Below are 20,793 nucleotides of genomic sequence, written 5' to 3'. Positions count from 1 at the left end.
ACATCTGGTCAGCGATGCCGGAGCTCGTGATTGACTGAGTGATTAATAATGGAAAACCCTTAGTTCAGTGTTTCCGCCTTCCCTCGCCCACATCCCCAGCCGGGGCCGGCCGTCTGCTCCAGCCTGCCAGAGACGTTTCCCACTGAACAATGGAGGCACTCAGGCCCCCTCATCTTTGAGCTCTGTGAGTTTAAGGTTTGAGTTTTTCTTCAGTTTTATCTGTGTGCTCCCTAAATAACAACTCACTGAAAAGACTCGCAATTCCCTTCCACATTTGATAAAATTCCATTCCCCTGCAGGAGGGCGTCCAGGTGCCTCTGACCTCCAGCTTCTAGTTCACTGTCAGGAGCTTCCCTCCCACACCCAAATCAGGGGAATACAGGGAGCCAGTGAATGTCTTTGTCCCCAAGTTCTCAGAACCCGTCTCTAATTCTGTGCTGGATTTTTCTCCAGGCTGAAGCAGCTAGACAAGCACAGCCAGGCCACGGCCCAGCAGCTGGTGCAGCTCCTCAACAAGCAGAACCAGCTTCTGCTGGAGAGACAGAGCCTATCGGAAGAGGTGGGACATCTGAGATCCCAGGTACCGTGCATGGCACCTCACCCACCGGAGGACTCACTGGGGTGCACGTGGTCTTTTCCTTATCCTTTTTTAAGATTTTTATTTTTAATGGGAGGATAATTGTTTTACAATATTGCTTTGGTTTCTGCCATAATTCGGCATGAATTAACCATAAGTATACATATGTATACTGGGCTTCCCTGGTGGCTCAGATGGTAAAAAAAAAAAATCTGTCTGCAACGTAAGAGACCTGGGTTCAATCCCTGGGTTGGGAAGCTCCCCTGGAGAAGAGAATGGCTACCCACTCCAGTATTCTTGCCTGGAGAACTCCGTGGACGGAGGAGCCTGACAGGCTACAGTCCATGGGGTTGCAAAAGAGCTGGACACGATTGAGCGACTAACACTAACTAACTACACGTATGTCCCTTCCCTCTTGAACCTCCCACCTCCCACCCTTTCCCACACCTCTAGGTTGTTACAGAACCTCGGTTTGAGTTCCCCAAGTCACCCAGCTAATTTCCACTGGCGATCTCTTTTACATATGGTAGTGGTGGAGGAAAGGCATGCTCCCAATTAGGGGAGTCCTTGTGAACAGAATGTAGGAGTCTTGTTTTAAAACAGCTGATTGGTAATTGAGCTAATGCCTGGAGTGCTTGCAGAGGGTGTGGAAATGTTACGTAGATAACACACATTAACTCCCTCTATCCTTGAACACGCCTGCAAGATTGATTATTGTCTCTGTCTTACAGATAGGGAAACTGAGACTCAAACAAACGCATACAGCTAGCAAGTAGGGACACTGAAAACGGAGCTGAAGTCTGACTCCATGATCCAGACTTTCCCTGTTCAGGTTAGGTCTGTGGCCAGCGGCAGGGGCAATGGAGTTGGAGGATGGAATGAAACCATCTTTTCCCACATTGCTTCTCTTCCTGTCTAAGAGGCTGGGCTTTTTACCCCATTGAGTAGTCAGTTAGGATGAGGAGGTGGTCCACGGGCTGGCCGAGGCCTCAGCCTCTAATCAGGAGTGCGCCGGGGTGCTCCACGAGTGCCTGTGGGATGCCATGCAGGAAGTGCTCGGAATAATCAATGGGGAAAATGCATCTGGAAGTGAAAATGATGAGAAGTCGTCTCATTCTATTTCCAAAATGACCATGAGCCCAAATACCCTTTCTGGGTATTACCTTACCCTTACCGTACCCTTTCTGGGCAGGGTATTGAGGAGCCACTGTCCTCTGAGTGATTTTTCCCACTCAGCTCACCAGACCCCACCTGCAAAGTCCTCAGTGGTTCCACAGAGTGAGTGAGCACCTCCAGGAACCAGTCACTGAGCTCAGGCCCTGGGCTGGAGACACACCTGCACTGTCTGCTCCCAAGAGGCTGTTCTACACGCCCTACAGTCACACGGTCATCCAGGAACATGGGTCCCAGGGCCTCTCCCCACACACACCAGACAGCATCTCTGGGAGCAGGGCCCAGGAATCTGCATTGTAACAAGCTGTTTGGAGAATTCTGGAAGACACTAGGGATTGAGAGCCTCTGAAAGTGTTGGGAGGCAGAAAGAACAGAGAACGAGTCCAGAGTGCATCCCTGTCACTAGGGCCTGGACAAGTTGAAGTCTCTTCTAAGCCTCAGTGTCCACCTCTGCCTACCAGCCTAACTCAAAGGGACACTGGAAAGCCAACGAGGGCGGCTGTGAGGTGCGTGGCAGGCTCTCTGGCGGATTGCAGGCGAAGAAATGTCAGGGGTTTTCTTTTCCTCTCTCTTTCTCAAACTGGAGAAGGTCCCGGGAGAAGCACAGGTCGGACAGAGATCCTGTGGGGCGGCGGCCATGGAATGATGTGCACTCCTGTCACCCTGCCCCTCCGACGTGCCCGGGTACCTCGTCCTGCACTTGTGTGGCCCGACCACGACCAGAACTCAGCTTTCTGGGCAGGTCCTCATGGTGGGGTCGGGGAGTGCTGGCTGGCCCTCAAAGGAGGGGGGGCCTGGGTGGTGCCAGCCACAGGTTGGGGCCATCGGGCCTCCAGGCAGCTGGAGAAACTCAGGGCATGAGTGGAGCTCCTGGCCTCTGAGAGCCGAGAAGGACTTCAGAATGTGGGCTGTGGAGAGTCTTGCACACAAGCTCCAAGCATGTGGCAGCCTCCTCTCCACTCTGGGCCAGATCGTTATCCTCTGGGGTTTGCCTTTTTAACTCCCCATCTGCCTACCTTACAGTCCACTTAGAACTTAACACGGATCATCGATGCTTAGAAATCTCATCCAGGGCTTTAAAAAAACCCAATAATTGCCAAATGGATTGTGAAATTTCTGTAAAATGCATTTTAAAAAAGAAAAAAAGATAAATTCTTCAAAATTCTTCAGAAAAATCAGCAAAGCTTTTTTTTCTCCCTTTGCCTGAAGCAACAGAAATGATTTGACATCCTATGCTATCTGATACTGGCCCATCTGGCTCGTCTGTAAAGGGATCTTTCAGATTCAGATATTACATTTGGAGTCATTTTAACGTGGGCATGACAAAGGAAATTTGGTCAAGAAAATCCTGGCTTTCAGTAGCAAGTCCTAGTGTTCAAAGACGAGGCAGAAGCCCAGGCAGGCTTCTACTCTCTAAATCAAAGCCTACCCTTTGTACCCGAGTGTGGTGTTTGGACCTATTTTTGCCCCAAAATGAACTTGAACTGTTGTATTTAGCTTCCGATGAGGCCTTGAGGATGCTGTTTGTCCACAGCAGGTATTCAGAGGGTGCCTGCTGCCTCCTGAGGGTTCTGGAGTGACCAGACACGCCACGTCCACACTCACCTTTCTCCCAGAGAGAGTCCTCTGGTTTATCTCTGGTTCCAGGGTGGTTTAGCTAAAGGCTTCCATTTTCCCAGCCTGGATGAATTAAGCACGATAACTTAATTTTGCACGTCAGCCTCTAAAAATCTCTATCCATTGAATTCTCACAAGAGAATGGATATTTTCTGGCCTGGGCAGCTGCTCTAAAGCTGAGTCACATCCCTCCAATTTGCTCCTATGCCTCGGTCCTGTGCCGAGGCAGATGACAAGTTCGGGTTGGCCTGTGGCCTCCGACAGGAAACATCTAGCCTGTTCAGAAGGCTTTATTATTCTGAATTGTTTCTGCTGAACTTCTGGAAGATGCACAACAACACGCCTGGCCGATGGTCACAGTCCTAACTGCGGCTGTGACGTTTTCTGGCCGTGAGAGCTCCTATCTCCTCTGAAGCACTGCTGGCTTGTGGTGGCCGGTCCAGCGAGAGCTAGGACCAGTGGACATGGCTCAGTCTGCTGACCACCAAGTTCAAGGCTGCTTTTCTGACTTGTTCTCAGTTTAGGACTGATGAAAAACAAGGGCTTTATGAATCTCCTGCTTCCCTCTTGGAGAAAAAATTTCTGGAAAAGTAGCTTTTAAAACATCATGAAATGCTATGTTAGTTCTTCGGGAGAAATAAGAGACGTGAAAGCACTAACCCAGCTTTACACTGCAAACACGATTCTCCTCTGTTCTTTTCAGGGACCAGTAGAGGACTGGCTCTGTGGTAGTGCCTGTGGTCGGTGGGGGTTGTGGGGGTGTCTAGTATGTGGAACTTGGGTCCCAGAGGAGTTTTGGTAAGGGCTGACAGCTGGGAGCCGGGTCAGAGGTCTGTGACCCAGGGCCTGGGGCTCTAACATCTGGCCAGGAAGGGTGGCTCCAGCTGGTAAGGAAATTAGAGTCTTTTCTTGGGGAGAATGGCATCTGAGAGATGGGAGAGGATGGAAATTATCTGTCCACTTAGAGGATGTCATTTATACCAAGATTATTTTATTTGTATATTTCTCTGGTGGTGGATATGGTTTCAGCTGATTTGCATTCTCTGATAGCTCTGTCCCAACAGACTGCTTGACTCCATCCTCAGTGTTCAGTCTGGGAGGGATGTCTTTGTAGTCCCTTTAGATGCGTCACTTACACAGTTTAGAAAACAGCATCTGAAGCTGACTGATGGGTGATTAATCAGTTGGCCCTATGACTTTTGAGCATTTTTGGCAGTGAATTTACTTTCTAATTTGATTTAAACTTGTGTATGGATCCAGCAGACATATGTGATTATATTCAAAATCACGGACATTATCTCGCTACACCAAAGGATTCATAAAGAGAGCTGAAAACAAGCACAAGAAACAAAGACAGCAGATGACAAAGGAAGGAAAGGCCCGTTTGTGACCTGAAGGAAAGGGAGGGGGGAGCCTTCAGAAACGTGAGCTCCAGGGAGCTCGGCTCAGCTCCCTCGAGTGCCTGCAAAGCAAGCTGTAGGGTCACCCGGCAGAGACTTGGAGGTGTCCACAGAATCTGTGGTGGGCCTTCCTTGAGCCCGGGGGGGCTTCACCCAGTTAAGTCGGCACTTTCATGAAGCTAGCTACCTGCAGGACAGATGGTGCTTGATAGAACAGCAAATACACTGAATAAAATAAATTAAAAAGCCTCCTCCTGAACCAAGATTTTTTTGGAAAGAATTCTAAATAGATGAAAACAAACAATTTGATTTCAACCAAATTGTTGTTTTTTTGTTTTTATCCTGATTTTCACCCGAATTGTCAGTCTCAAAAATAAACACTGATACATTCCCAGAAAATATTTTTCAAATAAAAACTGACTCTGTTAAAGTTTGCCCTGATTCTTTCAAAACTGTGTACAAGACACTGTCAACCGAAGTGACTTGCATATTTTTTTAAATAAACTTGAACATATGCAGCTAAAATGTCATTAACTCCCTGCTGCCTGAGTGTTGTAAAAGAATGACGTAAGACCCCCTGGTGCCACATTTCTAACATAGGGGTCTTGTGACCCTCAGGGAAGCTTCCTCAAGCAACTCAGATAGCATAGTTTAACTTTTTCTTTTTTTCAACTGAAGGCCCTGTGTGTAATTAATATTGAAAAGTGCATACAGCTTTATTGAAGCCAAACTTGCTCTTCTGCTAACAGTTCACTTTGTCCAAGAGTGAATAATTTCAGAATAAGACTTATGGAAGAAAAATACATTGAATTTAACATTGCTTCAGATACATTTGCTCCACTTATTGCTTCCCGAGTCAGACATTACATTTTGCAATATAAATTCACAATCAAGATTTTAAAGGGAGCTAAATATTTTAATCCAATTAGACAAGTGAACAAAACACTGAATATTACATGTAGTGTAGATAAGTGGTTCTTGCCTTTAAAAGACTGTAATTCCGTCACATTACAACCCCAAATGTCAATGTTGTCTTTATTTTTAACGCTTTCAAACATGAGGCAGCCAGAGGCTCCACTCTCTGCTGTTGGTGACACTGTCTGTCCTTTGGGAAATTCTTAAAAATCTATTTACCATGGAAACACGGTTCGTACAAAACACAGACCCCTGCCCATGTGCAGGGGAAGTTTCTCGTGACTCATGGGATTCAAGAAAGCTGGAAGATGACAAAGTCGGGATCCCATGGACTGTGGCAGGATCCGTCGCACGTGTTCGAGTGTGCTCTGGGGAAGAGATGGCGAGCAGATGCTAGCCATTGGCCAGTGGGTCCTCCCACCTGACCACTCCTGTCTGCGCATGGGGTCCCCTGCCTTCCCCTCATGTCTCAAGTCCCAAGTCCACGTCGAGGTGCTATTTTCCAGGAAGCTAAGGAATCACTGTCTTCACCTTCTTTCTGCAAGAAAGTCTGTCCTGCCTCTACTGGTGCCATCTTCTAGCTTCTCTAGTTCTTTTCCTATGTTGGAGCCCACAGGCAGCAAACCCAGGCCCCAGAGTTCAGGGAAAATGGAGCTTGAACTCTGACTGCCACAGAGCTTTCATTGTCTGGGGCCCAGCCGGGCAGCCATGGGGGAAGAATAAAATGAGGGTCTGCGGCGACCTTGCTGTGAACTCCTGCCCATCTGGCAGCTGCGCCAGCCGGAGGGGAAGGCAGTTCAGCCAGAGCTTCGGTGACTTGTGCAGGGCAGAGGCAGGCCCCTCTTAACCTGGAGTCTGCAACCGTGAGCCCTGTGTTGGCAGAGAACTGCCTTCTAACAGGTCAGTGGTCACGTCTGAGCTGCGTGTCCACAGAGTTCCACAGAAGGACCAGGGAGGACAAGTTAATGACCATCCATAGGTCACGTGGCTTATATAGTCCAGGTTGCCTGATATATTTGACTGCTGCTTAATCCCACAAACACCAAACTTGGTGGCTCTTTCATTAAGTTGGTTGGAATAACATTAAAAAGAGCCTGGACTTTGAGGTCAAACTGCCTGCATTCAAATCTCAGTTCTGGACCACTTCAGTTAAGTTTTTAGCTTCCACATCAGTCCATCAGTCAATTTCTGGTTAAAAAAAAAAAAAAATCAGTAATAGAACCAGCTTCCTTTAAAAAGGGAGCTCTCTGCATTACCAGAGCCCAGAAGAGAGCACCTACCGGGGTGGCACTGAGGTCACTGTACGCTTGAAGATGCCACTTAGAGAAATCATTTAACATCTTTCTGCACAGGTGGAAAAATCAGGCCCAGAGAGGTGGAGTGAGTAGAGCTGGGAAATGAATGGGCAGGAGAACAAACTTCCAGAGACTGGTGTTCATTCCCTGGGCCTTGGGCTGCATGCAAGAGGGAGATGGGGGTCTTCTCTCCCAGGCAGCGCCCTGGAGCTCAACCCCAGCTGAGCAGCTACAGAGCTGTAGCCTGGCTCCCAAAGTGGGGGCAGCACGAGGCAGGTACTGGAGGCTTCCCTGGAGCTCTGTCAACTGAGGCCGAGCTCTGAAATACCCAACATGGAGGCTGGGGGAGGGAGGGGTTCTGTCCTCTTGAGTTAAAAATAGATGCTTTTCCGCCCAGAGGCTTGAGGAACAGGTTTTTTTTTTTTTTTTTAAATCCTGGTCAAACAGAGACAGAAGATGTACACATGAGCAAAGGAGGGAGCCAGAAGGGGAGATATTCCACTTGGAGGGGCTGCTAAGAGGCCACATGGAGACGCGTAGAGAAGAGACAGATGGAAACACGGGGCAGGCCGAGCTCTGAGCATCCCTGTGAGGCCTCGCTGGTGCTGCAGCATCCCTGAGCCACAGGCTTGGGAGGAAAACAGAGAAGGCTGGGTTGGACCCCAGGTGTGGGTGTTGATTGGGAAACAGTTCAGATCACCCAGAGAGACTCATTTTTTAAACTCTGATTTAAGTTAAACTTCAGTAAAAAATTAGACACACAAGTCAGGGTTTGTGGAGAGAAGGCTCCATTCGTGTTTAAAAAGAAAAATGAGTCAGTGATACTGGGCTTGCGGTTGGGGGGCATTTATGTCATCTGTGGACAACCCTTCAGAGGAGCAGCTGCCAGGGGGCTGTCAGCCCTCTGCCCTCTAGGGGGCAGCCATCAACAACTGCAGGTGTGGCCGCAGCACCCCGGGGCCACGGCAAGGGGCCCTGGCGACAAGTCTGAAGGCACCGTGATGGGAAGAGGGTGGCTGAGGGCCCCAGCCACAGTTCACGCTGGCTGTGTCCCACTGGAACACACAGCCAGACCATGACCACTGTGGTGTGGACGATGAGCCCCCTTTCTGGAACTAGGCACGGCTGACATCCTAAGTGATGGCAGATGAGTGGCTGTTGGTAGTGCAGTGTTAGCTGCTCAGTCGTATCCAACTCTTTGTGACCCCACGGACTGTAGGGCTCTTCCGTTCACAGGAATTCTCCAGGCAAGAATACTGGAGTGGGTTGCCATTTCCTTCTCCAGGGTATATTCCCAACCCAGGGATTGAACCTGGGTCTCTTGCATTGCAGGCAGATTCTTTACCACCTGAGCCAAGCAGGGAGGAGCCAGATGTTGGCAGTAACTAAAGCTTCTCTCTCTCTGGACATGGTCACGGTTAGGGGGAAGAACCAAGAAACATTCTTTGCTAAAGATCCAGCCATCCAGCCATCTGAGGGTGACACCAAGAGCTGGTTAGCAGGAAGACAATGACATTACAGGGTAAATTATTCATTCAGTCACATTTGCCGAGTGCTCGTGATGCATCAGGCAGTGAACAGGAAGTTCTGTGATATGAAAGTGGGGAGGAATACAGGGCTTTGCAAAACCAAATGAAAGAGAAAACCTTTGATTGCTCCCAGGAATCTCAGGTTGACCCCTGCAGGAGCACTAGCAGGAATGGGCCGGGTGGCGGTCAGTTCCTGGCGGGAACTGAAGAGACTCATGTGAGAAACACCTGTTTCCTGGAACCTGGGTTTGAAAAAATTCTGCAGCATGGTTGCCTTCTACTTAAGGTCTTTACTGTCCTGTGTTGTTCCCATTATAGGTGTTGTGTTTTCTACCTCAAGTTTGAAATTTTTTTTTTGAAATGTGTCTGTTGTGGTTTATACTTATCCTTGTAGTCAACGATGTCCTTGAATCTCTAAAGTTAGAAAGTAAGCCACCCTCTCCAGAGCACATGGTGGGCAGGCAGTCTGCCTAGCTAGGGGACAGGTGAGCCATTCAAGCCCATCATTCACTGATCATTTCTGTCAGGACTAGAAGGCCAGTTGGCTCATGGAGATCATGTGTTTGATGCAAATGGGCACTCTTTCTGCAGTGGCAGGGCTTTGGGGCTCCCTGGCCTCCCTGTGGCCCTCCAGGAGCCCTGTGTGCACCACAGAAGAGGGCCCATCCACTTCCCCAGCCCCCAGAGAGCCACATACAGACCCCACACACTTCCCCACCATGCCTGGGGCCTGCCGCTGTGTGTGGCTGGGGGTGCACACCTGACGCTCTAATCACCGTGTCAAAATTTATAAACTTGAGCATTAGACCTGCTCGTTAAAAAATCACGAGTGTCTCACCCTGGGAAATCTACTTGACAAGTGAACATTTTCTCTTTTTTTTTTAAAAAGGCAACTGATTATTTTTCGTATTTTTCTTGTGCAAACTAATCTTGGTTTCACTCACTGTCCTATCTTGGAAATCCTCCACAAGTAATAGTGGCTTAAGCTGGGTAGGCAGGAACCCTGTCCAGCGCAGGCAATCTTTGTTGGGGAGTGTAGAGCCCACTTGCTTCTCTTGGAGATGACTCTCACGCAGCCACACAGAGACCAGATGGGCCCAGATCCCTGCATTACCTTCCCATTTGTCTCTTGAAGTGAAAACTGGGATTCGGTAGTTATCATCTTAGCCCTCTATCTAGTCCCCATCATCCTGGTGACTTCACACTCCTAGAGGGCAAGTCATCTTCCCACACAAGGCATACATGTCTTGTGCGATGTTAATTATTTCCAGTGGTTTCTGACATGGTTTAAACTTATCTGAACAGCCAAGTCAGCCAGGACAGGCAGCAGTGTTCAGTACTTCACTAACCTGCGACTCCCTCAACCCAACCCTCATGAGCTAGTTTTGAAACATTTATTCCTGTTTAAAACCAAGAGACCACATCTACCAAGTTCCTTCTTCCAGCATGTGGGAGGTGGTTTCCATATGAAAATGCCTTTATATGTGATAAAACACACTGCATTTAAACATTTGGAGGTGTTAGCTTGTATCATTTCACCAGGAATTTCTTTGGGACACTTAGTCTACACCCTGGGATTTTTTTGGTCTAGTTTTCCTCTAATTCTGAGCAGTTTTCAGTAAACAGTTCCTGGCACAAATCCGTGTCTCCTTTCTCCTGTTCACAGGGGAAGAGATGGATCTTTGCCTATTTCCTGTCTTCAGACACACAATTGTCTGGAATATAGCTTGTTTTCACATTTAGAACATTAAAATAAGGGTCCACCTTACACACCTATAGACTTTTCATACGACTGGTTACATATAACTGTATTTTTTTGCAAAAGGATTTTCTCCAAAAACTTGGAAAGAGGTCACTAAATCAGCAAGAAGACAAATCACATTGAAGAACATGATCTATTTAAACTTACTTTTTATTATCATTTTTTTCCAGTTACCCAGCATGCCACAATCTGATTGCTGACCTGGATGAAACAGAGTGAAATAAATGATTTACAAAGAGATATTTACATTCATCTGATTTGTACGTAATATGCCACAATGCACCGCGACCTTCCCAGTGGACCCCACCTCAGACTGTGGTGGGCTGCGTCGTCGCCGCCACATTCGTTGCCAAGTGGTCCCTGCAGGATGGACGGGCTGGAGCTGAAGTCTGACACTAGATGAGGAGACCTCCCGGTGTATGTTTTCAGAAAAGGCTTGAAGTTACTATGTTTTTATATCTGCTCATTTGTATGCTCTGTTACACATACGAATTTCAATAAATGAATTTTTTGAAGACTCGAATTGAAATGTTTCCTTTATATGGAAAAAACACACCAAAAAAAGGCACATATTTTTAACTAGGCTAAAGGGTATTAAGGACCAAACCTTTTTCCTACCATACATGTTTCTTTCCCTCTTGGTGATCTATACATATTATCCTTCAACTTTATTTCCTCTTGATCAACATCTCATAAGACTCCACTGTTTATCATCGTGCTCATTTGTGCACAATCAGAAGACACCAGGAAGCACTAAGCATTATCCTCTCCACTCTGTTAACAACAAAAACAGACAAAAAGCATCTTTGGCTTGGTGGTGTCATGTTTTTCCTTCAATATGAGTAACTGAGAGGAGCCTAAAAACGTACTCAGTGAAATTACAAAATTTACTTAAGTTCTATCAAACATCTGTACACAGATCATTATTTTAGTTTAAAATAGTATTTCTACTATACACAATTAAGCCCTCGAATGCTTCAAAGTAATAAAAATGGGCACTGAAAGTGTTATGTTGTCCTTGAGGATGACAAGGCTGCAGTCGGGACAAGTCCCTAACCTCGGGCCGTTCTCCCTGGCACAGATCTATCATCACCGTCATCACATCACCATCATGGCCTCTCAGATGGATGTGGACTAGGCTCCGGAGGCGGTGGGATGATACACCCGCAAAGACCATCCGAGTCTGTTGAGCATGGACAAGGTTCAAGCCTGAAAGAACAGAACTTCTATTCAGATTCAGAAGTTTTCTTGATTTCATCAACTGTGCTAGACATAAAGGTTGTCACGTAAGATATATTAATTGTCCCTAATTCTGTTTCAGGGACAGTAAATAAATTATACAATATTCTAAAAATATAGCACCTTTAAAGAATTATAGAGGTCACTTTATGTAAGCCTCCTGGATCTGTCAACCCCAGTGGTTTTGAGAGAAGAGCACATGTTAGAATGCCCTCCAGTTTGGCTGTGTGACACACACATACATGCTTGACCAACTTTGGTCCCAAAGCCGTTCCTCTATCTGGCTTAGTCACAGGAGCAAAGCCAAGTTTCATCAATAGTAGGTTTATGAGGTAAAATCAGAAAAAGGCCCCATCCAAAATGACCCTAGGTAAATCAGACTGTAGTCCAACCATCCTACCCATCTATTATCCATTTCTATGTTGGTTAATCTGCCATGAAGTTTTAAAAATATACTCTTAAGAAAGGAAGTATGCAGAGCAACACATTATTAGGAAGACACTGCTGATGAGCTACACTCCTTAAGAATTCTGGGGTCAAACCACCTGATGTGAGGACTATTAGGGGCTTAACAAATCTCCACAAAGATCAACCTCCAGCTTCACAGATCTCTTCTAGACCCACTGCTGAGAAGTCAGCATCCCCCCTTTGGAAGCAGCCTTTTTGTACAGTTGCACTATTGCCATTTTATTGAAGTAGTAAAATAATCCTGTGTGTTTTCTGACCTACAAGAAATTTACATACTTTCCTGTTTCCTAGAATGCGGTAATACCAGGTGGACCTACTACATCTTTTCAGAAAAGAAGGATATTTAATTTTCTGAGATTACAGAACCACATCCAACGACAAGAAACAGAGAAGTAGCAGATTGACATAGTGCTTTATTTAAGCTGTCTGTACGAAGGAAAATAATGTGCGTCCCTATCATATACGTGTAAAAATACTAAGGATGTACAGTGTACAAAAACAGTTTCTTGTAGTTATTTCACATCCTTGTGGGTCATATACTTAAGGAAAGAAACAGTTTTAGTATGACCAACAGTAAGAGTAAATACAGTTTCTTGGGTTCGTAGTTGCGTCTGCTTAAAATCCTTACCCAGATGACTAGATCTTGTGCGGATCTAATGAAAGAACTAGCAAGGTCGAGAAATGTCACAAACTGTAAAGCTACAGGGAGGTAATTCCATTACCAATTTAGAGGCTTTTCTTTTTATTTAAATAAATACTTTACATTTCATGCTTGCCTGTAATGCACTACCAGGAGCAAGATAAGGAAATTCTACTGTAGACAGTACAAACAGTAGCAGCAAAGTGTGTACACTGACGTGTAAGAGAAAGACCCTGCAGTTAGTAAGGAAGGCCCTTACTATGGACTCTAAGAGAAGCAAGTGGCCCCTGCAAGAACAGTCAGCTTTGAGAAGCTGGAGATCGGGTATGGGAAATGGGAAACACTGGAATAATGCTATGAAGTTAGTGTGGAAAGCAAAGCTCTGAGCAGCCCTGCCAGAAATCCACGCAGAAACAGCCAATTTTTCTCCAAGATGGCTGCATTACGGCCAAGAGGCAGACTTCGTGAGAGTCGGTACAGGAATGAGTCTGCAAAGCCTGAACTCCCGCTATTCCAACAGAGTGACTCCAGGTTCAGGCCTTTCCATCTGCCAGAATCCAAAACTTCAACTATGGGCAGATGAGGGAAGTTTTAGAATCTCCTATATGCAGTTTCTATTTGTCTCTTGTATTTCCATGTCAGCTGACTGAGATCAGGGAATGAAAGTAAGGGATTCTCAAAATCGAAGCCAAGAAAACACCTTATGTGACACTAACGGAATCTCACAGGGGATACGAGACTAAGCCCCAGACACCAGCTGGGCCCGGAGAGCCGGCTGTACAGAGTGCCCACCCTGGAGCACAGTCGACGCTGTCATTAGTCCGTAGGAAGTGTCCTTGGCCAAGGTCACGGCAATCACCTTACGATTTGGGGGGAAAAAAAACAAAACAACCAAAAACCAGAACCATCTGTGTGCTTAGTGTATGGTATTATACGTTCCCTCTGAAGAAATGAATGCTCTGAATGCCAGCCAGTCTCAGCTTTCCTCTCTTCCTCTCGCCTGTTTCTTTTTTATATACTGGATGCAAGACAACTTACAGGACATACCTTCTAGTCTACTTCCTTGTCAAAGTGAAACATTCAACATAATTCCAAGTGGAAAAAAAAAAAAGTTGAGCTATATGTGTAAGTAAGAGTGAACTATCATTGACTGTAACTTCCTACTCAGTACTAAGGATGAACTTTACTCAGATAGAGATATGAAAAATTAGGATAAAATCTATGTTTGAATATGTCTTAGCTGCCTTAGTAAAATGCCCTTTAACCCCCTGTCAGTCCCAGTGGTCCACCCACCGCCAGCAGTGGTTTCATGTCTATAAACCCACACTTCCAGCATCAAGAGGCTAAGACATCTGCATATGAATATGATTCATCCCACTTAGAAAGTCACTTGCTCTTTCATACAATGCAATCATAACACTACGGCACGCTGTAGTCTTCCATTTGGGAGCTGTCAGATAGTTTAACTAAAATACATCTCCACGATGGCTCCATGGAGTCAGGAGGCCTCCAGCTTGCCACAAGGGCCCCCTGCCCCCTGGACTTCATAGGCTGCTTTGGAAAATGTCAGCTCCTAGCACCAAAGGGTTTAATCTGAAGATCATCATTAATGAAAGAGAAAGATGAGGTTTGCATACATGTCCCCTTTCAGTGAGAAGTGTTGGAATTTGAGGACATGAGTATATACAGAAAAAGAAAAGTCAGAGGTGTTCTTTTTTGTTTTGTTTTTCTCCCTGATGGCTTAATTCAGTGATAAATGTACCATGATCAGAATAAACACACCAGGTCCTTATCCTTTACTACCCACTTTGTAAATACTTGAGATGTGTTCATTTTGCAAAATAAAGTCCACTTCTCATCATCCAGGTCTCAATTTTCTTCATTATATTATGTTGCCAGGCCATCATAACCTTTCAGTTCTCAAAATAGCAAATATAACATCCATTTGTTTCCACCCCTTGGCATAGATAGTTGAAGGTTTCTCATTTTTAGCACCAAGGGGTTGAATGACAGCATCTCTTCTCCCAAAGCCAAATTCTAATCTATATGTACAATTTCAGAGCCTCATCAAAAATTTTTTTACACAGGAGAAAAAGTGCATGAGTCTCACCAGCGTGTACATTCCTTGCACATGGGTCAAAAGAAACTGCAGTAAGTCTATGTTATGTAAGTTGGAGCTGCATTTGCTGACATGACATACAGTTCTCATCACTACAAAATAAATACTACTGCAATATAAACAAAATCATAAAAGGACATTCGAAGTTTTAACATCTGAGAAAAAGCTATTTCACGTAAAACTGAAAGTAAAACAAATCGAAACAAATGAGGTGAACACCTGTTCACCTCGGTATACAGATTTTGGTGAAAAACAGGATCGTTACACCTGTCTACATTCTTCAGCCATCAGAGGTGATAATATCAGGAAGGGGAAGAGGTTTCCAAGCACAGGGGAAATAAAATGCTCTCTGGTGCAAATCATATCGGAGACCCTTAAGTCATCTACTCTGCTGTGCACATGCCTCCTTCCTTGGCAGAACAATGTTCCTTTGCCAATAAGAGCCTGTGAAATCTGGACATCCACGTGGAACACCAGGCTTCCTCTGCAGTACTGAACAGGAATTTAAATTTATAAATGTATCTGCCTATCTTAACAGTTGTTCAGTCCTTCTCTCAAATGCTTCCTAATGAATTCCAGCCGGATCTTACTGATACATACCTAGTTTATGCACTCAGCTGAAATGCTTTACTAAGATTCTGCATATGCACATCACCACGCTTCCACAGTTGCTTGTTCTGAATTAAAAACTAAATCTTCTTAGTCTAATTAGTTTTTGATTTATCGTCTAGAAAGTTAAAAAATGTACCTAGAATCATTTAGCCTTCACTGTTAGGGAAAAACAAAAATTAAAAGATCAAAAGATGACAGTTGGTGCACAAATGAACAATGGTGGGCTCATGACTTTCAAAGATTGTAAAATTACCTCTTAAAGTTGCTATAATAGTAAGACAGTAGCAGCAACAGCATGAGACCTTAAGACTGAGATACAATTTCATGCAAAAACAAAAATGTCGAGGGTGTCTGCGTATATGTGTATTCTCATGTGGGTGAAAGGCGGCGAGGGGTGAAGACCTTGGACTGGTCTGGGATGTCTGAAGGTGCTCCTGCATTTGTAAGAGTTAGGACTGCTGTGATGTCCAGGAATCATTTTCAGTAATAAACCTAAGATGACAGTGAAGTAGCAGAAGTAAAGAGACTTATTCTCGTCCACTTGCAGAGTAGGAAAATTGAGGGAAGTGCGGCCGCCTCTCATTGTCCATGCAGTCCATACCGTCCTCATCATCTGTGGGCAGGAAATAGCTATTTTAATTTTATGTTAATTTTTTGCAACATAATCTCTGGTCTATGTAGCTCTAACTCCAAATATAATAAAGATTAACAGAGGCTAATGCTCCCAGAAACTTGTGTCTCTCAATAGAACATACAATGGATACACTTACCTCAAAAACCATCTCATTTTCAAACATATAATCTATGAAGAAATAATACTATCAAATCATTTCCTTCGTGACACTAACATTTCAAGACTCAAAACCGTGAAAAACTATGGAAGAAAAGATTCATGTCAATGTATGGCAAAAACTACCACAATAGTGTAATTAGCCTCCAATTAAATAAATGGAAAAAATTTTTTTAAATAAAAAGGAACAGACGATCTTCAGTTACCTTTAATTTCATGATATCATGCTGGTCAAAATTATAAAGTCAAAGAATCCAATGGCACTCAAAGTTATCTGCTAATATTTTCAATATCAGTGTCTTGAAATGCTTGTATTTCTTCTTCATGGCACTTTCGGTGTGATTGCAAAATTAAGTTTATTTGTGATTCCATTTCATCTGAGCCCCTGATTACATGGTTAAGATTTTACATTCTTTACATCTAATACCTGCTCTAACTCACCGGTCCTAATTTTTCTATGATAAAACCTTAGACTAGACAGAATAAAGAGAGTGGGTCAAGGAAAGAGAGGAAAAGATGTCAGCATCGTAGGCACTAGTTCGTCAGGAAACAGACTGGAAGATTTGAAAGGCATGGAGAGACTGTTTTAAGCAGTTCCTCCCTCTGCTCCTCTCTTTTTCTTGCATTTGCAGATTACAAAGGCTCACCCAACCTTTTCCCATAACTATCTGATGATTAAAATCTTGCAGTGTCAAAATGCTCTTCCTTCTCTGGGTCATGAATTCAGTCACTTGGCCCACAACGTTCCCTGTGATCTGCTCTGGGCTCTGAACAAAGTCCCTCCTGTCCTCGGGGCTCACTGTCTGTAGGGGAGGTGCCCCATTAAATCCCTCTGTCCACTCAAAATGCCTTTGGTCATATGCTATCCTATATAAAATAAGTGAGAGTCTTTCAAATACCCAACCTTCTTTCCTTTGAGCAAAATAATTCCCTTTCCTCAAATATATATAGGAAATACGTGTTACCAATTCTTTTAATTTTCTGGCCTCTCCACAGAACGGGAGAAGGAACCCAGGCCAGACCCTGCTGTATCGTGGGCACTGACCCTGTCACACAAGAAGGATGTTGCTCTGCACTCCTCTCAAGAGTAACGAACACTGCTGCCCTTTCCTTTCCTCACCGTTCTTTTCAGAATCCTATTTTTTTTAACTAAAAGATTCTTTAAAATTCTATTTACTTATTCTTGGCTGTCCTGGGTCTCGGCTGCTGAGCAAGCTTCACTCTAGTTGCGGCGAGTGGGGGCTGCTTGTCAGCTACAGTGTAGCGGCTTCTCTTGTTGCAGAGCGTGGGCTCCGGGGGTTGTGGGCTCAGCAGTGGTGGCCCCCAGGCTCAGCAGTTGTGGCGCACGGGCTTAGTTGCTCCGAGGCATGGGGATCCTCCTGGACCAGGGATTGAACCCATCTCCTCCACTGGCAGGCAGATTCTTCACTTCTGAGCCACCAGGGAAAACCCAGCACTCTATTTTTAACAGAAGATTCTGGAGCTGGGTTCGATCCCTGGGTTGGGACGATCCCCTGGAGAAGGGAACAACTACCCACTCCAGTATTCTGATCTCAGGGTCACAAAGAGTTGGACACAACTGAGTGACTTTCACATCATCAGAAATGGGATCAAGTTGCTAACCAAAATTTGTAGCCTTGAATATCCCAGAAAATATAATTTTATTAGGTAGGACACAATCCATCAAGAAGCAGTTATGGTTTCCTGCTCCTTGTAAACCCTCCTCCTGCAAACAGACCTTTTAAACTCAGCATTTCCAGATAGCACTGTGATTTAAGGAAATCTCTGCATCCTTATAAAATAACTGGTTAGGTACCAAGCAAACCACAGGCATCTTTTAGATCAAATACCTTCCACAGTATTTTCAGATATACTAAAGACGGAAGACACGGGATGGCATATCTGTTTTGAGTCATGAACTATAAAAACTCTCTAAAGCAGTGGTCCCCAACCTCTTTGGCACCAGGGGCCAGTTTCGTGGAAGATAATTTTTCCATGGACCAGGCAGTGGGGGATGGTTTCGAGATGATTCAAGTGCATTTACTATGCACCTTATTTCTAATCTTATGACGCCACTGATCCGACAGGAGGTCCTGGTCTGTAGCCTGGAGGTTGGGGATCCCCTGCTCTAGCAGAAAGGCAGCTGAAACCTTAACATTCAGACTCTGCCAATCACATTGCAAAGAACAGTTCTCCCCACTAGCAGCTTTGTTTTGCTGGGTGTGTTTTGGCACAGTGAACAGACAGCATGTGTGGGAAGCCTGATGCTGTCTGGCCTCGGACTCAGAAGGACTTGCCCGGCTCCCTGGGTTGCAACCAGGATTTGCACCAAGGTGGGAAGGACTGGAGACCAGGGCAGTCAGGCTCCTGACAGGAGGAGGGGTTGGATTTCCTTTTCGAGGATTATTATTGCTATGAGGCAGCAAAGTTAAGAGAAACTTTTCATTCTGACACTTTAGGAACAAGTTAATCCCATTTCTGAACATTAGCATAAATCTCATGGATAACCTTGCGAGGGCCCCACATTTGGATCTTCTTTAAAGTCAGTTACATCACCTTCTCCATTTCCCTCCTTTTCTTTTGAACGTGGCATTAGTGAGAGGCAAGTCTCTGATCATGGCCCCAAGAGGAACCGTGAGTCAGGGAAGTGCTGGGACAGGAATGAGGGGTTCCCCTGAGCCCTTGGTACTGTGCACGCTAGTGGGGGGCTGAGGAAGAAGAAGCGCTCCAGGGAAGTGCCAGCTGACAGGGCAGCCAGCTGCCCCAGCCAGGCCTTCACACCCAGTCAACGCATATAAATGCATTCACACTCAGGAAGCAGGTTCAGAGGGAACAGTGATGATAATGGACATGAACTGTGCAAAAAATCCAAATAGCACACCCCTGGGAAAAAGAAACAGTGTGATCAACCCTATATTATGCAACCGAATCCCTGGATCCAGGCAGCATTAGTTGCCTGATTTCCTTAGAACATTAACTAAAGTAATTATATGGCAGCAAAAGCTCAAAGAAATCCCCTTTTTCTCTAAGAGGAAGGCAGAGGACCATTAATGGATGTAAAGCAAGAAGACACATTCCAAAATCTGCTCAATTAATTAACACCAGCGAGGACAATCTGGCATATTACTGCAGCTGTTTGTAAAAAAGGAACATTTGCCTCTCTAACTGCTGATTTGTTCTAAAAAATAACTCCATTCTGTTCTACAAAAGCAAGGTGGCAAGTGGGGAGACAATCGCTAACTTAATGGTCCTACTGTGGCCTTTTGTGAACAAAACCTCTGTGCTTTTAGCAGCTTCAGAGCTGCACTGGTCTCTCACCAGCAACACTATTCAAAGCTGCAAGAAGAAAAGATTATGTTAAATGTAATCACAGTTCACGGCTTCACAGATTTTCCTTTGATCCGCCTCTTAAGGGGATTTAGGATACACCCACGGATCACCCAAGTGAAAACACTGCCCTTGTGCCCAGAAGAAGCCAGCTGCTGCAGACTGCAAGCACTGAGGCCACGCCCTGAGGCAGGGATCCAGCCCCACGGCCTGGCCCTGGGAGCCACGCTGGGCTGAGCCGCAGAGGACAGCCTGGCTGGTGCCCACCCCTTGGCCACAGCCCACCCCACTGAACTCTCTCATCTGACTTCTCTCTCTAGAAACCTTGAATCAGAAACTAAGACAAGCAGGTGCATGGGGCCGTCCTGCCCCTAGACTGGGGTACACTCTTGTCAGTCCAGATGCTGCTGGAGGCATGTTCTGGGGCCACCTAGGGCTCAGCGTCAGGGAAGGGTCCTGCCTCACAGCCAGCATCACAGTTCAGCAGCCCCTTCCCCATGCCCCTCCACTCATGCTTGCTCTTTTTTGCTAGGGTTTTACCTATCATCACTCTTCACATAGTGGGTCACGTATCAAAGGACACTATGGTTGTGGTTAACCTGATGCTTCAATAAAATGAAAAATACGGTTATTTAAACCTATAGAACTCGGGGTGCCTTTCCTAAAGAGATGGCTTCTCAGGCACACACAGTGAGTGACCTGCCACATTCCAGAACTAGTGTGGGGTGCTGGGAGACAAAGCAGGGCCCAAGTCCAGGGCTTTTTCAACCCACCTTTCTCTTCCACACTGATATTTTCCTTGCTTTCTGGAATAAAATTTGCACTCATAGTTTTGCATTTACATGGCCTACCTATCTCTATGACTCTCAAAATAGCACATTTAGCTTGTCCTAAGAGTTAGAGTCCACGAATACCAAAAGGTCTATTTAACCTCACCAAGCTCCATGTAAAATTGCATGAGGATGTCAGCCAAACACAAATTCTGGGCTGGGATAGGCAGCAGCACTGTCTGGAGCGAGCCAGGCCTCCTCCCGGCCCAGGCCTCACTAGAGTCTGTTTCTTTACTCACTTAACACGTATTCATTGAATACGTATGCTGAGCCAGGTACCTAACTCAGAGCTGGGGCTAGCAGCGAATAAGACAAACCAAATTCTTCTCAGAGCTACCGTTGTTCAAGCTGGAGAAAGAGACAGTAAAATAAACTAACAAATTAACCAGAAGGATTCCAGCAAGTAAAGGTGTCAATGTACAGAATTAGGGGGTGGGGTGATGGGGTCTGAGGGGCTGCACTGTTTTTAAGGTAAGGAGGCTAAAGAAAGTGCTCTGATA

General features: G+C 45.4%; 2 protein-coding genes across 20 annotated transcripts in view; one reads left to right on the top strand and one right to left on the bottom strand.

The window, feature by feature from the left end:
* The window catches only part of SDCCAG8 (SHH signaling and ciliogenesis regulator SDCCAG8), a 242,374-nt gene extending 231,583 nt beyond the window's left edge, over window positions 1–10,791 (top strand). For 7 of the 15 annotated variants that reach the window (XM_012187193.4, XM_060396448.1, XM_042257193.1 and 4 more), the window contains 2 exons: window positions 454–580; window positions 10,439–10,791. In XM_012187193.4, coding sequence (XP_012042583.1) covers window positions 454–580; window positions 10,439–10,468 — 157 coding nt within the window. In that variant the 3' untranslated portion in view covers window positions 10,469–10,791. Of the gene's footprint in view, window positions 1–453 lie in introns of all 15 variants that reach the window. The other 8 variants (XM_060396451.1, XM_060396450.1, XM_012187191.4 and 5 more) reach the window with 3 other exon arrangements.
* The window catches only part of AKT3 (AKT serine/threonine kinase 3), a 281,577-nt gene continuing 271,184 nt past the window's right edge, over window positions 10,401–20,793 (bottom strand). For 4 of the 5 annotated variants that reach the window (XM_060396454.1, XM_042257196.1, XM_042257197.1 and 1 more), the window contains one exon: window positions 10,401–15,959. In XM_060396454.1, the coding sequence (XP_060252437.1) occupies window positions 15,874–15,959 (86 nt within the window). In that variant the 3' untranslated portion in view covers window positions 10,401–15,873. The remainder of the gene's footprint in view (window positions 15,960–20,793) is intronic. The other variant, XR_009595810.1, reaches the window with a different exon arrangement.

This window comes from Ovis aries, chromosome 12 (assembly GCF_016772045.2).
Source record: "Ovis aries strain OAR_USU_Benz2616 breed Rambouillet chromosome 12, ARS-UI_Ramb_v3.0, whole genome shotgun sequence".
NCBI lineage: Eukaryota > Metazoa > Chordata > Mammalia > Artiodactyla > Bovidae > Ovis > Ovis aries.
Note: the sequence above shows the minus strand (reverse complement) of the source record. Positions and strands in the feature narration are given on the sequence as shown.